At 39.1% G+C, this 17,215-nt stretch overlaps 1 protein-coding gene across 3 annotated transcripts in view; it reads right to left on the reverse strand.

The window, feature by feature from the left end:
• The window catches only part of ARL5A (ADP ribosylation factor like GTPase 5A), a 37,272-nt gene extending 24,281 nt beyond the window's left edge, over positions 1-12,991 (reverse strand). For all 3 annotated transcript variants that reach the window (XR_008295350.1, XR_003418872.2, XM_015073467.3), the window contains exons 1-3: positions 12,641-12,991; positions 1,802-1,862; positions 948-1,095 (exon numbers count right to left, since the gene is read on the reverse strand). Coding sequence is in view for 1 of the 3 variants with exons in the window: in XM_015073467.3 (XP_014928953.1) it covers positions 948-1,095; positions 1,802-1,862; positions 12,641-12,686 (255 nt within the window). In the remaining 2 variants the exon portion in view is untranslated. The remainder of the gene's footprint in view (positions 1-947; positions 1,096-1,801; positions 1,863-12,640) is intronic.
• Between the last annotated feature and the right edge of the window lie 4,224 nt (positions 12,992-17,215).

Here is a 17,215-nt window from a genome sequence, read left to right on the forward strand (position 1 = left end):
AGATAAACCACTGTTAATTTTCAGAGTCTTTTCTATTTATCAGATGTCATTAACCATATGGCAGATGGCTAAGAGAAATGCTACTTTACCTCTTCTCTCACTTGACACTCACCTAAGACCCATCCTATTCTAAGGCATTTTAATAAAACCATTAATTTTTAAGATGTTGTCATAAATTTGATACTTGCAGCATTATACACAGAAATACTAACCATATATACCTTTCCTTCTACAAAATACATGATCAAATGCTTAGCAAAGTGTTAGGGGATCAGGTCATTAGAGACAATTAATAGTGTCTTAATGATACAATATGCATCTTTATATACATTTGGAGTTTTATAATCAGTACTACAAAAACAACTGTCACAATAAATTGAACTTTCAATTTACAAGGTCTATACAATAAAGGTCTCAAATGTCATAGGTCTGAATTGCCTCTTGGGAAATAACATATAAATAAAAACATATGATTTATGTCCAAATTGCTTTATAACCAAAAGAAGAATTATTTCATGTGCAATTGTGCTGCATAAAAGAATATACATAGTAAAGGTCTGGCCAGGATTCAAGCCTCCAGAACCCTCTCATTTAACTAGGATTTTCTGTATGCAGACAAAAATAAATACTAAGAGAGAAATAAAATGACAAAGTGTGAGATTGAACTTACTGTAAAAACAACTATTTAAGATGAGTTCTGGGATCCATACATAATCAGACTAATCAATCACCCCTTCATTCCAATTCTCCCTATAGACAGGTTCAATGAGAGTGGATATACAGAACAATGACCCTGAAACAGGGAATCAAAGATTCTATCATGTTTAAATTCTACTTTTATTAACATATTGGGATATTTCAAAAAGATTAATTATAAGAGTTCACATCTAGAAGATATTTCCCAAGCATTCTGTTCTTAGAAGTTTTAGTATATTAAGAAACATTACCTCTGTGTTAGTATAGTAAGTGTTCCAGGAAGAACGAAGAGATTCTTGACCACCAATATCCCACATTAAGAAACGTGTATTATTAATCACTATCTCTTCTACATTACTTCCAATTGTAGGTGATGTATGTACAACTTCATTCATAGAACTAGAAAAAAAAAAGTTCAAATATATTACAATTAGCAGGGAAGCTAGATGGTTTGAGCATTTTGTAATCAAAGGATAAATCAGCATGAGTTTTCATATTTTATATCCAAATGGCCCTTTCCCACTAGCTCAGAAGAGTAAGGTAAGGGTTGGGGCATCTGGGTGGCTCAGTCCTTAAGCATCTGACTTTGGCTCAGGTCATGATCTCATAGATCATGAGCTTGAGTCTCACACCGGGTGAGCACATGCCCTGCTTTGGGGGGAGCATGAGCTCCACTTGAGGTGAACGCAAGCCCCACCTCAGGTGAACCCCACTTCTCTGTCTCTGTCCTTCACTCACTTGTGCCCTCTTTTTCTAGAAAAAAAAAAAAAAAAAAAAAGGAGTGAGGTAAGGGTTTAAACAGGGATGGAACTAGGTAGTGGACGATCCGGAATACTCTAGATTGAATCCCAGAAACTATATAAACAATATTTCTCTACTTTCTATAAGTAAAAAAAACTGAACAACATGCTCTACATCATATAAATTTCTAGCTGTCCTACAACAGTTGCTTAAATCTGGCTCCTGGTTTAGAGTCAACCTGACTTCTTACAGAATATTTTAGGTTCCATATAACTTTTTATTGCTTTTGCTAATCAAATATTACCCAGGCAGAAAAAATAATTATGAATGATAAAATAAAAATTTTAAACTAGTTAATACTTACAACTGGTAAAGAATGGTAGTTTTCCCTGCATTATCCAGCCCAACAATGATAACTTTGTGCTCTGAAATAAAAAAAAACATTAATCATTTATTAATTAAAAACAAAAATAGGCCATTTAAGTTCTAACCGTGAATTTTAGGCATCAACTGGGTACACAGTGGGGTGGGGTAAATTAGAAAAAAAGGTCAGCCTTTAAATCTGGTAGCAGAAGGCCAGGTCCCATCATAGATAATCGTAAACTGAGTACATTTAGACCACAGAATTGTTCTAACACCCAATCTAACCAAATTCTAAGGTTAGAATTTGTTCTAACCAAATCTAACGATGTATGGCTATGGTGGCAGCGACTCCCTCTCCCTTGGCTTCTATGACACCACTTTCTCCAAGTTCTCTTCCACTCTCTCTTGATATATGTAGATTTTTTACCACAGATTCCTCTTCCTTGGGTCTTCCTTCAAAAACGTTCATGTTTCCCAAAGCTGTCTTCTTCCATTCTCTTCACATTTTATTTAGCAGGCGCTCTTAGGGCCTATCTAGTTCTATGCTATCTAAAAACTATTCCAAAGATAGTATGTGGAAGAAGCTCATTTCCAAAGATGGTGTCTGTATAGTCTCCTCCCTTCCCTGATTCCATGTGAATCTGAGCTGGTCCTGTGACTCACTTTTAACCAAAAGAATATAGCAGAAGTGATGCTGTGTGACTTCAAGCCTAGACCATTACAAACCTTGCAGCTGCCTGGCTCTCTTGGACAACTATCCTTGGAGTAAACTGGACACCATGTAACAAGTCCTACTATCCCCAAACCACTATATACGTAAGTCAGAAAGCCTAAGCTGATCATGTGGCTTGACCCTGTGGAGACAGATCACCACATGGTTGCCCCAGCTGTTCTAGCCATTCCAGATGAGATGCCAGACACACAAATAAAGAAGCCATCTTGGATATGTAGCCAGGTCAAGCTATAGATGACTCTAGTTCTAGATGTTAACTGCAACCAAATGAGAATCCCAAGCTAGAACTTCCTAGCTGAGCTCAGTCAAATCACAGAACCATGACAGATAAATGATAAATTATTGCTTTAAGTCACAAAATTTAGGAGCGGTTTGTTACGCAGCGGTAGATAACACGACTTATTCTCTAATCCCTAAGTTTTCTCGCTATAAAACAGGGACAACAATACCTATCTTTCAGAGTTGTATAATGATTAAGATAGCACATGAGCAGTGCCAACCACTAAGAAAGATTGTTCCTAATCCCAAATCTCTCCTAAACTCCAACCTATCTAGTAGACACAGTGCCACTCAACATATCCCAAACCCAACATTCAAACCTTTTTCTAATTCTATTCTACCTAATTTGCTTAATGGCATTACCACAAATTCAGTTGCCCCTGGAGCTTATTCAATGTTTCCCTCAACCCCAACAACTAATTTGTCACCAAGTTCTATGGATTCCACCTCAAAAATATATCCTGAACCTGCCTCCTTTCACCGGTCCTAGTTGTAGTCCTTCTCATTTCTTATTGCAAAACCTTCCCTACGTAGACTGTCTCCAATCCACCTTCCCACTGTATTTACAGTAATTGTTCTACACTACAAAGCTGATACCACCACTCTTATTGAAATGATGGCTCTCCATTTTGACAGAAAGATACGGCACAAGTTCTCAGCCTTGTAAATAAAGACAGTCATAACTGACTAAGCTCCGGCTTTATCTCTCACCACTACCACCAGGTACCTAGGCTGAAATTCAAGCCATTCTCCCCACATAAGCTGCCACATGTCTTTACAGCAAACATTTCTCTACCTCTACTCGGTTTTTCCCTGAGCCAGAATTATCTTCTCCAATTCTCCATTTAGGGAATTCCTACTAATCTTTTAAGTTTAGTTTTCCCCCCAAAATCACTTTCTCATGCTTTTCCACAATATCTCTAACTAGCACTTATCATTAACTATTTACACATACACTAACTAATCTTCTCAGCCCAATGAGGCATGCTTTATGCGTATAGATCCCAGGCCAATCATCTTTATAATCCCAGTCACTACAACTTTTCCTGGCACAAGGTACTCAACAAATGTTGAATTAATTACTATTCATTCTATAAATAATAGATGTTGAGGATTGTAACACCTCACAGTAAGGATATCTTTGAGAAAAAGCCTTTTCAATGAGATGGCATAAGTTTTCCAATAGTTGCCATTTACCGTAGAGGGGAATTCGTATTATACAAAAATAGGAAGATCAAGTAAATAGAAAATTTTAATACAGGCTATTTTCTCCAATCACTCATTTCTCTGAAGAGAGGGCAGGCAGCTTAGGACCACTAGGGTTCTAAAGGGAGATGATCATGTTTCCCCCATATAGGTTCTTAAAAACAATTTTAAAGATGCAGGGCCCAGTACATTTAATCTTTCGAGGTGACTAGGGTAAAGGAACTGAGAAAATGATCAAATACAAAGATGATACTTATTTTAAATAAAGGGTTAATAACATGTAGAGGGCTTGCTAAGGGAAGTTCAGTTGAATGACCACCAAAAGGCCTCATCAAGTGATGTTTCTCTGGTGAATTTACCTAGTGCATGGCCCTTCATCTCCCAGGTCCACAAACTCAATCCTGCTAGTATCTCAGAGTAGACAGGGCTCAGAGAAAGCAACTCACAGAAATGACATATACACAAGAACGCCAAAATGAGTAACATACAATGAGATCAAATGTTCAAAACTAACCTGGCAAGTGCAGTCTCTCCCTAAGGAAAGGCAATAGGGTGGTCAGATTATTTGGGGAACATGGGCTCCCGTCAAAGGGTGTGTTTTATAAGCTTAATGACTGGATATATCCATCTTCACATTAGGGCCATACCTGCATCAGGGCCAGATTATAGAGTTCTTGAAGGAAGGTACCATTTTACCTGGAAAGTTTTTAAAATGCATGGCAATTCTGCCTAATTCTGTATTTTTCTATGCCCCCCAGAATAAGCATTCTTCTTTTAATGGTGTATCTCTTCTTCACTTCTATTACTACAACCACCTATAAACATTTTAATTAAGCAGAATTCACATCAGGCTATACTGTGATCTCTGGCTTGGATGAAAATTTTTAGCTTCCCACTTGAATACTAATTTTTAATAATACCATTCTCAAAATGCCAACTATTTTTAGTTTCAGGAATATCATTTTCTAACCTCCACTGTATCACCTGGACTAAATTTAGACAGACTAGACTAAGACAGACTAGACAGACTAGACTTTAGGCCAATACTCAGGAAGAAAATACAATTAATCTGACCCATGTGAGAAATATCATTCTAAAAAGTATCAAATTAATAGAGGCAAAAAGAAACAGTACAAATATAGGCAAGAATCTATGACAAATAACTATAGACTGACTTAAAAAAGTGTGTGTGTACAAATAACACATACAGACACCCCAAATACAAAAAGCATTGTCTGTTACAAAGTCCTTCATCACTTAAAGAGGCTGGAGTTTTATTCTAACCATGCTTCCATTTTTCAAAGTATTTTGCTACATTCATTTGTAACTGCTATCAGAGCCTGTGGTACACTGTTTTGAGCATTCACACAGAGCCCCTTAACAGCTGAAGACCCCTTAACAGCTGAAGATGAATTTGAATTTAAAGGGGGATGGGAGCCACTTGGTATTATCTCAGCCATAAAGTAAAAGATGGTTCAAATGAGTGCTACCTTTTTTCCATTAAATGAAGTGTAACCCCTAAATGATAAGAATGATTTAAAGATTTGTCTAAAAAATTCTAAAAGGAGTTTCTAGGGGCACCTGGTTAAGCGTCGGTTAAATGTCCGACTCTTGATTTCGGCTCAGGTCATGATCTCATGATCAAGCCTCACTTTGGGCTCTGCTTGGGATTCTCTCTCTCCCTTGTTCTCTAAACAAATAAACTTAAAAAAAATAAATAGGGGTGCCCAGGTCACTCAGTTGGTTAAGCGTCCAACTTGGGCTCAGGTCATGATCCCACAGTTCAGAGTTTAGGCCCTGTGTTTGGCTCTGTGCTGACAGCTCAGAGCCTAGAGCCTGCTCCGGATTCTGTCTCTCCTTCTCTCTCTGCACCTCCCCTGTTCCCACTCTGTCTCTCTCTTTCTCAAATATAAACATTAAAAAATAGTAATAATAAATAAAAGGCGTTTCAATACATATTTTGAGTAATAGCAGGCGTATATGTAGAAAAGCTCTCCAGCCTTCTAAAAAGCTTTTGGGGCACCTGGGTGACTCAGTCAATTAGGCATCTAACTCTTGATTTCAGCTCACATCACGATTCCAGGGTCGTGGGATTGAGCCCTGCATCAGGGTCCACACTGAATATGGAGCCTGATTAAGATTCTCTCTCTCCCTCTCTAAAATAAAATTCTAAAAAAACATTTTTTAATAAAGTAAAATAAAATAAAATGATAGCTTTTAAGGTGAAAACTTACCTAGCTTTGTTTTTTAAAACGGTCTCCTTATTTTAGCCATGCCCCATAGGACTTGTTTCCTGATTCCAACCATAGTACTTTTCTACCACTTCTCTAAGGAAGGACTACTAGACAAAAAAAATACTACAGAAAGATTCTTTATCATACCTGACCACAAGCTGAACATAAGCAAGGTAAAATTGCTGTGAACAAAACCCACTGTGCAATAACACACAGACATAAACTGAGATAAAGCACATGGCAGAAGAGGCTCATACCAGAGGATTCCATCTTCTCATAACACAAGTTAGTTGCCTGCTGAGGACAGGATGTGATTTTTACAACCACTGCATAGAATGAACTAGAGAATCAATAAGATGGAATCAGATAACAACATATCCTGTTGTGGATAAATATTTAAACTGCCCTAAGTCTGTCTTCAGTAGTGCCTAGAAAAAAAAAAGGATACTGGGAAAAGAAGGCATGGAGGATAGTAACAAGATGAGGATTCTTGTCTGGCATGGTGGAAAATAAGAGACAAAAGCATCAAAGATGGTGAGAGGGGAAGTAATGTAGCACTGGTTTCCGTACTGGAAACCTCCTTCTTCTATTTAATTTTACAACCTCAATACATTCCTTTGTCACCTGCAAGTGCATAAATATGCAAACATGCCTCCAAATTCTTAAGACATAAGAGAATTTCTAAAGTCCATCAAGGGAATACAAGCTAATGGAATTAAAAATATAAAGTTTTTAAATTGGTAAAAAAAAATTTTAAAGAAAAAAAAAGAAACTCCAATCAAATGTGTGTGGCACCTGGAAAATCTCCAAGGAGCTGCATGTTCTATGGGGCAGTCTAAGATCTCTTTGGAGGGCATTCCAACGAGGAATCCGTGATGCAGAAGACCTTCACCTTTTCACCCCACACGAACACCTACAAGCCACATTCATCACCAATTTCTATCCACCCTTCTCCCCAAGATTTGTCTGTATTTGAATTTTTAAGTGTTTTACAATAAAGCACCAATGGCTGTTTAACTGCTTCCTAAGTCTAAGGTACAGCACATAGACCATAGTGAGAACTACAAAATTAAGATATAACTGCGTAATATGCTCAAAGATAAAGGTGGCAACTTCATGGTGAAAAGCCAGTTTACTACCAATGATAGGGTTAAATTATTCAGACTTTCTAATACTGTATCAACTTCCTTTGGAAATTCTTAGGCTCCTTCACCACCCTAGCCTGTTCTTCCCATTACCAAGATAGGAGCAGAATTCTATGCAAAACCTGAAGTTGTAGCCCAAAAGTGTTCTAAGGCACTCCAAAACAAATATTCTACAAAACCTAAAACATAACATGCATACTAAAAGATAAGGTTATTATGGGCAAATGCAGTAAGAATTTTGGCTATTCCAATTCTTTGATTCAAGTGCTTCATTACGAGTTTAGTGTTTAGTATGATTTTTCTTTTAGAGTATCTATGCCACAGCATTCTTACTCAGATGAGCCAAAACAACTACACACGGTTACAATGCTTGGATAGAATTTGGAATTATCATTTAGGCTTCAGTTTCCCAATCAATACTTTACTGTTTTGTCATGAAAATGCTCCTAGTTTCCCCTCTTCATTTCCTTTTGTCACACCCAGACAGCCTATCAGTTCCATTCATTGCCAGGTTCTAAAACTCAATTTATATATATATTCCTCCAACCACCAGTCAGCAAATTAAACGAAAAGATGTCACTGTCATCCTGGAGGACTTCTAGTTCTGTGAATCATACCAAAGTCAAAAAACACAAATGCTAAGGCAGATAACTTGAGAGTCATTCTGACCCTTCATTATCATCTCATTTCTACACTACACAAAACCCTAACTCTATCTTACATAGAGCAAAAAATCCACCTGTCATGTTGTCTATCGTTCATTCTCCCAGTCCCTAGCACCGAACCTGGAATAAAGCAGGTGCTTAATAAAGTATGAATGAAGAAATAAATCAGATCTGGAAGATATAAAGGTTGGACGTGAAATATCTGATCAAGTCACTTTGTATTAAAAGTTCAATTTTCAAAATCTAGAAGCATCATTAACAAAAAATAGTTTGAAAATAAACTTACTATTTATAACAATGGTAGTAAAGTCTCAGGGAAAAAACACCTCTTTCACACTAAGGTTGCTGAATGAAAAGCGATGATTATACATGGCAAAATCAGAGATGCAATCAGGAAAGAGAAACCACACAATAATTTGAACTTGCTAAGTTTAGTGTAAAGAAAACAACTGGGGCAGGGAGCACCTGGGTGGCTCAGTGGATTGAACGTCTGACTTCAGCTCAGGTCATGATCTCACGGTTTGCGAGTTCGGCCAGGCGTCGGACTCTGTGCTGATAGCCCAGAGCCTGGAGCCTGCTTTGGATTCTGTGTCACCCTCTCTCTGCCCTTCCCCCACTCATGTGCTCTCTTGCACGCATGCGCTCTCTCTCCCAAAAACAAATAAATATTAAAAAAAAAAAGAAAGAAAAAACTATTAAATGGGATCAAAGTAATGAGGGCTTGGCTAATAAAAAATAACGCTAAAGACTATTAGACTGACAAATATAAGGAGAATCCACCACACTTAGAGGCTTAGACAGAGCTTCCCCAGAGCCCCCTGGACTGAGATGCAGACCTCACTGAAAGCCTTGGTTGTGGTGCACAGAAGTAGCTGTGGGGATCTGCCAGTGAATCTTGCTGGAAATCTTCCCTTTAGGGTGTTGGGGAAAACTTCATTGAGAGAGATTTTGCTGGAGGTCCTCCACGATGAAATCAACTGAAGTGGGTGCTAGAAACAGCTGGTGATTGCTAACCACTATGCAGTGCAGGAGCCAGCCACTAGAAAAGGTGTTCACCCTCCTAAAGCAGGACAGAACCTGCTAAAAGCACACTGTACCCAGGAAGAAAAACTGTTTCCTCATTCAACGTCCCTCCAATGCCTTGTCTACTGATAAAGCTTAATATTGTGCCAGCTGGCAAAAGAAAAATCTATAAGGATCCAGCTCCATATCCACAGCGTGTGCAAGAACGAGGATTATGGAGCTAAATTTTATTGCCATAGTCCATCTCTTTGACTGAGGTTCCATATGTAATCTACTCTTCTACACAGCTGAACTCCCATACAAAAAAACCCAACAGCAGCAGGGGTGGCCTTCCCAGCACCAGGCTCCAGCAGCACAGGCAGCTTCATCAGCATTCATTCATAACTTACTCCTTTCCTAAGAGCCAATCAGAAGAATAATACAGGCTATCAATAAGGAAATTTCACAACTTATTCATAGTTCACATAAATGACAAAGTTCTTCCGTTTAGCTAACGTGAATCCTTCTTACATAAATAAAGTTTTTTTGTTTATTTGTTTTTTAAAGAGCACTAACTATGGCAATAGATGACCCTGGTTAAAATCCCAGGTCTCTTAACTATAGTGCCTTAAGCAAGTTACTTAACGTTTCTTTGTCCCTATAAATTCGGGAGAAATCTTCCTCCTAGGGTTGTTGTCAAGAGTAAATCAACTGAAATGAAGACTAAATCAACTAATCTGCGTTGAACCTAACCTTGCAAAAGTCAGCAAATGTTAACTATTATTATCTCATCTCTAGAGATGGAGTTAGCTTATATCCTGTCTCCCCACACTAGAATGAACCCTCCACAAAGGCAGGGAGATTTGTCTGTTTTGTTCCCTGCTTTGTTTCCACCACCTACAACAATAACTGGCACAAACAGGTGCTCAAAAATATTTAATAAACCACTGATCACAAGCCCTTCTATACTAAAAGACACTCATGACAATTCTTCAAAGTCCTACTGTTATAAAGACTTATAACTTAGTAACTGAGAAACAATAAATGGGGGGAGGGGAATCGAAAAAAATTATGCCAATCTCTCCTTTAATAAGACATGTATCTGCAACATATTTCTTCAGTGTTTTAACGTGGCATTTACCAGTTGTGTGGCCCAGGAAAATCACTCCACCGGAACATCAGTTTCCTCTTTTGAGGGGAATAACTACAAAGAATAACTACAAAGAACTGTTGAAACATTATTTTTTCTTTAAATAATGTATATAACACCATTTAGGACAAAATTTATATTCTATTGAATTTAAATATCACCTAAAGGCAACCTCTGGTTTTTCAAGTTTGAGAAGTATGCAATTAGCTTTCACTGTGCACTCAACCAAGCTAAACTTAAACTGAAAAAAAAAAAAAAATTCTAAAGGTGTTTCAGAAAAAAAGAGATATGGCATGAAGTTCCCTCAGCACAGCCAATTCTGTAATCCCCTAAAATTTTCCTTCCAAGAGTTTATGTGAAAAGAACATAGGATTGTGTTCTGTACCTTCTGAAGGTAAAATAAAGCATCCAAGATCTATCTGACATATATATCATATCTCCAATTTAAAAGCATCAAAATCTGACATTAGATTTAATGGTGAATATTCTGAAATATGATCCTACTGATTAACAACCACATCATTTAGCAGAATATTTTATTCACATTTTCACAATATTTTGACATCTAAATTTCTAAAACTTAACTTCATTAGTTCCTCTTACTATTAATTTCCCAACACTGAAAGAAATGTCCAGTCAAAAATTACCACAAAATACAAGCAACAAGAACACCACTATTAGCAATTTTTAGTAGCAACGATGCAGTAACATCCTTATTGTTTACTACTTGCAAGTAGCTGTTGGCAAAGCTGTAATTCATTCTTAAGTTACAGACACAATTAATTTTATCACTGACTTAAAATAGAAAGTGGAGATATCTCATTTTTCTTGCAGGACTAGAGCTCAATCAACAAGCAATATAAATTTCATAGCAGAGCTGAAATACTAGCTTTGCTAAAAATAATACAAAAATTATGGAGGTAAAAACTAGAATAGATCCTATCTACTAGAAACACTACCGATTTTACAGCAATGTGAGTTCCTATTCTTGAGACCTAGAGATTACCTTTCCAATATCTGTAGGCTCCACAGTCACCCACCCAAGATCCCTGGTGTTCTACATTGAGAACATCTAGACCCAAAGAGGTTAAATGACTATGTCTCACTTCCCCTCTCCCAACAGAAACAGCTAGCTACAGACCAGGCAGATTAGAACTGGTTTTCTCCATTTTAAGAAAAATTCCCATATCAGAAAAATCATTTTAAATATTGCTCTTCCGAGTGTCATGTGATCTACATTACCATTTTTTTTTTTTTAAGATACACAGCAATTGCAAGTTCCAGTTCTGCTCCCTTCCTATCATCTTCTTATAGGAAGCTGGATCATGAAGGAGAAAGTGGGGATACGTTGTACATAATAGATGCCACCACTCATTCAGGTCTTTATTGGAAAACTTTGGGATGTGACACCACCACCAGCTCACCCAAGACAAAATAGCAAACTAAGTTACTGACAGCAGAAATGATAAATCACCCAACATGCGTTAAAAAGGAACAAAAGAGCACCACTAACTATAGTATATCTCAATGACTATGGAGTTTTGTTAAAGTTGTATCCTCTTTCCTCAGTTTTAGAGATTCATCTTGTAACAAATTTTAATAAACCTGATCTGCATTTCCAGTCAATGTTTGAGTTCAGATGAACTTAAGCATCCCTGTATGATAATATATTCTGTATGTAGTAACTTGCTAGTTACCTACATAAACAAATGTTTCGTATGGCATGTTTTCACATGCTTTCAGTGAAACACTTTAACACTTTTCATCCAGCCAAAAAAACCCCAAACCCTCCACTTAAATAAGGAACACAAACAGGAAAATGATCTTAAGCTTAACCTTAAACACAAATATGAATATAGGAAAAGCAGTGAGATCCATTGCCATTCGGGATGCACTAGTCTCCCCAAGGAGAGGGATGGAGGTGCAGGGAGAGCTCATAAACCGAGGTGTACTGGACAACTCAAGAGCGATTCCTCAAGTTTCCCGCATTCTGCAACCCTCCATCGCTCAGTGGTGCGGCTCGGGCCATAACCTATAACCTTCATCCCAGAGGCCCCCAGCATTTCTATGTGGTGTCCAAACCCAATTGCTGGAGGAAAAAGGGCCATAAGATAGGCCAGGCCCTACAAAGGGACGTCGGACGTGGGGCAAGAAACCTTTTCCTTTCCAAATCGAAATCGGAGCAATGGGTGCATTTGCAGAATGGATTTCGCAAGTAGGTCCCTTAAGAAAAAAACCATTCCCGAACTCGGGAGTGGGGACTGAAAGCCCCCGGACCAGCATCAACGCAGCCCGCACCCAGAGCTGAGACGGCGCGCAGTCGTACCGCCCACATTCCGGAAGTATTCGGAGACCACCCCCCCACCCCCTCCCGGCCAGGGCCGACCCTCTCCCCCAATCGTAAGCCCTCGGCCCGCACCCCTCACCCTGGTGATTGAACAGTCTCCATATCCTGGTGAAGAGAATTCCCATTCTTGGGCAGCGGACCCCCCCTCCAGCCACCCGGGCCGCCTGGCCTCCCCCGGCTCAGGCTGAAGGGGAGGAGAGAGACCCGCCGGTGCCTCCGCCTCTGCTGCTGCTGCTGGTCCCGCGCTGGCCGCCAGCTCGCTTCCTGGGAACCGGAGGGAGGCCGAAGCCCAGGCCGCCCTGCCGCGTGCGAGGCCCCGCCGCTGCCGCCGCGGCACTCGCCTGGCTCGCGGACATCGCCGCCGCGTTGTCTGCGACGAGCCTCGCGGGCCACCGTCCTCCCCCAGCTCCTCTCGGGCGGCTGCGGTGGCGGCGACCACGCGGGCGGGGGAGGAGAGGGGCGGGACGAACGGGACCTGAGGGCGCAGGCGCGCGGACGGAGGGGCGGAGCCTGAGAAAGGGCGCCCGCTTGGCCCTCTTTCATTTGCTTTTCGGAACGACCTGTAGCCTGCGGGACTGAGCCCGGGGGGAAATCGAGGCAGTGCGGACTGCGGGTTGTGACAGATAGCTTTTATCTACTTGCTTTAACGTCCTTGCCCTTTTCATGTTTTTCCCTGCATTTCCTCGACGGAACCATAATGTAAATGTGTTAATTGAATGCCTAATACTCATCCGCAATCTTTCATACACACTACACCAAAAGTTCCACGTCTTGCCCCGCAAAGACTTTGGGGTTCTGTGAGGGAAGCTTAACCTCTCACTCGCTGTCTCTCTCTCTCTCTCTCTCTCTCTCTCTCTCTCTCTCTCTCAAACCTCTTGCCCCTGCCATCCAGCTGAAGCCAGTGGCCTTACCTACACAATCACTTATTGCACTTAAGGATTGTACGTCAGGGCTCTTCCCTATCCAATCTCCCTCCTCTTTCCAGTCAATCTTGCCCCGAGCAACGATTTTGATCAAGTCCCTCCTAGGGTTAAAAAAATCTGCGGTAGCCACTAAAACTGAGCAGGAGAGTCCAAATACCTTAGATACTAATTTTTCTCCAGACTATGGCCCCAAATAGCCTTTCCAGCTGGGATTTCCGTTATTCCAAACTGGTTACGCAGCAGGTCAAATGTTTTCCCCTGCTCTTACAGTCTCCTTGCCTGGACACCTAGAATAGCTATGTCCCATGCTCTGCACGTGTCGCATTGTATTTAATCAACCTTCTACTATGGGATATTTCGAAACTAGCATAAAAGTGAACCATTAGGTTACTTGATATCAGAGTTCTGCTTCCACGTGTTATATTTTATCTGGGTAAATTGCTTAATCTCTCCAGGCCTCAGTTTTCACATAAGGAAAAACAGTGGGTTTGTCCCTAAGGTCTTTCTTTGATTCTAGGTCATCCGATGAAGAGGTCATTTGATAATCTGATAATTAGTCTCTACTCTTGTTAAAGGCAAGAGGTGGGAAAAGAGAAACTAAAGTTCTTTACTTTTCTTTCACAAAGAAATCAGAAACAGCTCCGTCCCTTTCTATTCTCCTTAACTTTGGTAAAAAAAGAAAAGAAAGAAGAAAATGTGAAACTTACAAAAGGCATTTTGAACTGTTCTGCCCCTCCATGCTCAAGATCTGAATGAAATTAAACAAAATCAACAGTAAATTACATCTTTCCACCTTACATCTACTAGCTGTACAATATCTTGTCTCAATATATAGAACAAGTAAGACCTTGACAGTCTACATTTCTTCTTAATTGAGCTAGAAAATTGTACCCGTAATACAAAGAGCAGCATAGAGGACTAAAATGTGTCTCTTTTTAAACATTGTGCAAGAAGGAAGTCCTTTGACTTCTTTTGGGGCTTATGGTTAAAAAACCAAATTTTATTTTATCTTTATTTATTTATTTATTTTATTTTAGAGAGAAAGAGTGTGTGTGAGTGGGGAAGAGGGGTAGAGAGAGAGAGAGAGAAAGAGGGAGAGAGAATCCCAATCCATGCTTGGCATAGAGCCTGCTATGGGGTTTAATCCCACAACCCTGGGATCATGACCTGAACCAAATTCAAGAGTTGGATGCTCAACTGAATGAGCCACCCGGGTGCCCCAAAAGCCAAATTTAGAGGAAACATATGAAAGGAAAGAAAATACTACATTAATCCATTTTATGTTTATATTTGCATAATAAAGTTCTTTCTAGGCTATTTAGAAAAACAATATTGTTTGTGTAATCAATTTACATTAACTCTTTAATATTTCCATTCTTGCACACTGTAGGTGGTACTTTTGGCAGCTCTTAAGACATTTTACAAACTCCCCACACATCTCTGTCCACCTTTTAAATGATTATCATATCCATATTTACTTGCAAAGTTAGGGCTTAGTCTGCCAGATTATCTCTAAGTGGCTCTCAAAAAAAAAAAAAAAAAAGAAAAGAAAAAGAAAGAAAGAAAGAAGGAAAGAAAGAAAATAAAATAAAAAGGGAATTTGCCTAATATAATATTGTCCAACTATAGGATCCATAGGTGAAATATAAATTTGGACCACTATGTAAGTACAGTAATTGGAAATGTTTGTCAAGTAGTATGAAGCTATTTGTGAAAACAAACTCCTTATAAAATCTTTTAAAGACTATCCATGATGATAGTAATGTGCAAAATGTCATTAAAGAGACTTCTGCTTCCAGGTATGGGAAAGTGGGATAGTCCATAATTGTCCTCCCATCATTAACAAATAGGAAATTGTACAAAATGTAGAAAACAACTGTTTTCAGATATTGGGCAACATACAGCACAGGATTGTGATCTCTGATAAGAATCACGAATGAGGTGAGTCTAACCATTACCCGGATTTTCTGCCTGGAGGCAATGCCTAGCCAGTGACAGAGGGGATGGGAACTCAAATTGAGTCTAGCAGTCTCCTTGAGTTGAAGACAAAGATCAGTGTTCCAAGGTATCAAGGTAGCTAGAATTTGTGAAGCAGAGTGGCTGAAAGGAGGGAGCTGTACAGAGAAAAGCTCCAGAAGCCTGCTGAAGTCAGCGACTAAGTCTTTGGCTATGTATCAACCTGTATCCGTGCAGAAACCCGAGACTAGCCAATAACAATTTCTGAGAAAAAAAACCAAGTACCAGGGAGCCGTAAAACATGTAATTCTTAGAGTTTACTACTAAGGACCAGGGATGATCTGAGTTCCCTTCCATCAGAGTGAAGAGAACTCACTAAATATATGGGACATTCGGTAGACACCCCAGAGACCTTAGAAGAGGAGCTAAATTAGCCTAAGAAGAAATCCTACTCTAGACTAGTCCTAAAGGAGCTTAAAAACAAACCTTCAGAGGATCAAACTAATCTACAATTGCCTGTCAAAACAAGTCCAGCATTTTTTAGAGGAATATAAGAACAAGCCATCCACAATGGAATATTTATAATACCTTGAACCCAGTAACAAAATTACCGGACCTACAAAGACACAAGACAATGTGACCTGTAACCAAAAGGAAAATTGCTCTACAAAAACAGATTAAAGTACAGGCAGGTTAAGTGATTGCCCCAAGCTCATAGTTGGTTACTGCCAGATCCAGGCTTTGAACATAGGCCGGAGTTATGGCTTACAGTTTAACCACTATCCCAATCTGCATGTTGTATGACAGGACAAGCAAGATTTTTCTTCACAACCTATCCTATTAGTAGAGATGTGTTAATGACCAGAGAGGTGGCCTCAGGCATATGGCCTTGATGGAGTCGTTGCAGTGAGCTGCAATTATTCTATTTGGGAATTTCGGATTGTTGGTTGAAATGCCTTAATAGATAGGACAGCCCTATTTAATATTTCTCCAATAACTGAAGTATCGTTCATTTAGTCAACATTTACTGTATTCCAGCATTGTGTGCTTCAAACGACTACCAGCGTAAAAACATTTGATGTATGTATTTTTAGACAAAAGTATTTTGCAGAGAAAAGTTACCATGATCTTTGTTTTTCTCATTTGTAATTGGGTCTAATAATCTATGCCCTTCCTATTTTCCAGGGTGGTCAGATGGATTAAATGAGATAATGCTTGTGAAATAACTTGGCTGCAATAAATCACTGTGTAATTCTAATGCAGTAATTATAATCAACATAGTGCACATTTCTTTTGAACTTCTTGCGCACTACAATGAGAAAAAAGTCAAATGCCAATCAATTCACAGCATGGTCGACTGACATGGAGCACATGAAATGTCAAGTCATAAGCTATGTGCCATCCATGAAATGCTTATGGGTACAGGATAACCTCTGGAAACTTGTGGTAACTACTACATTAAAGTAATCATTTAGAGATTTGTCGGGAACAATAAAGTTTACCTAGTTTAATTTTCTCTACTGTATTTGATCCTGTTTTATACACACATATTGTAATATATTCTCTATGTATGGATTTAATTTAAATGCTGTTTCCTAATATAATACTTCTTTTGTAATAACTCATATATCCTAGCAGAGTATTCAGGAAATCATCATTTAGTTGAATCTGTGTTGTGAGAGTAAATGTTTAGGCTTCTTTTTTTCCTGCAAGAGGTATAGGAACATACCTCCAGAATGACATAAATATCTCTAGAATAATATAAAGGAGAGGTA

The sequence above is a fragment of the Acinonyx jubatus genome, chromosome C1, assembly GCF_027475565.1.
Source record: "Acinonyx jubatus isolate Ajub_Pintada_27869175 chromosome C1, VMU_Ajub_asm_v1.0, whole genome shotgun sequence".
NCBI classification, from domain to species: Eukaryota; Metazoa; Chordata; class Mammalia; order Carnivora; family Felidae; genus Acinonyx; species Acinonyx jubatus.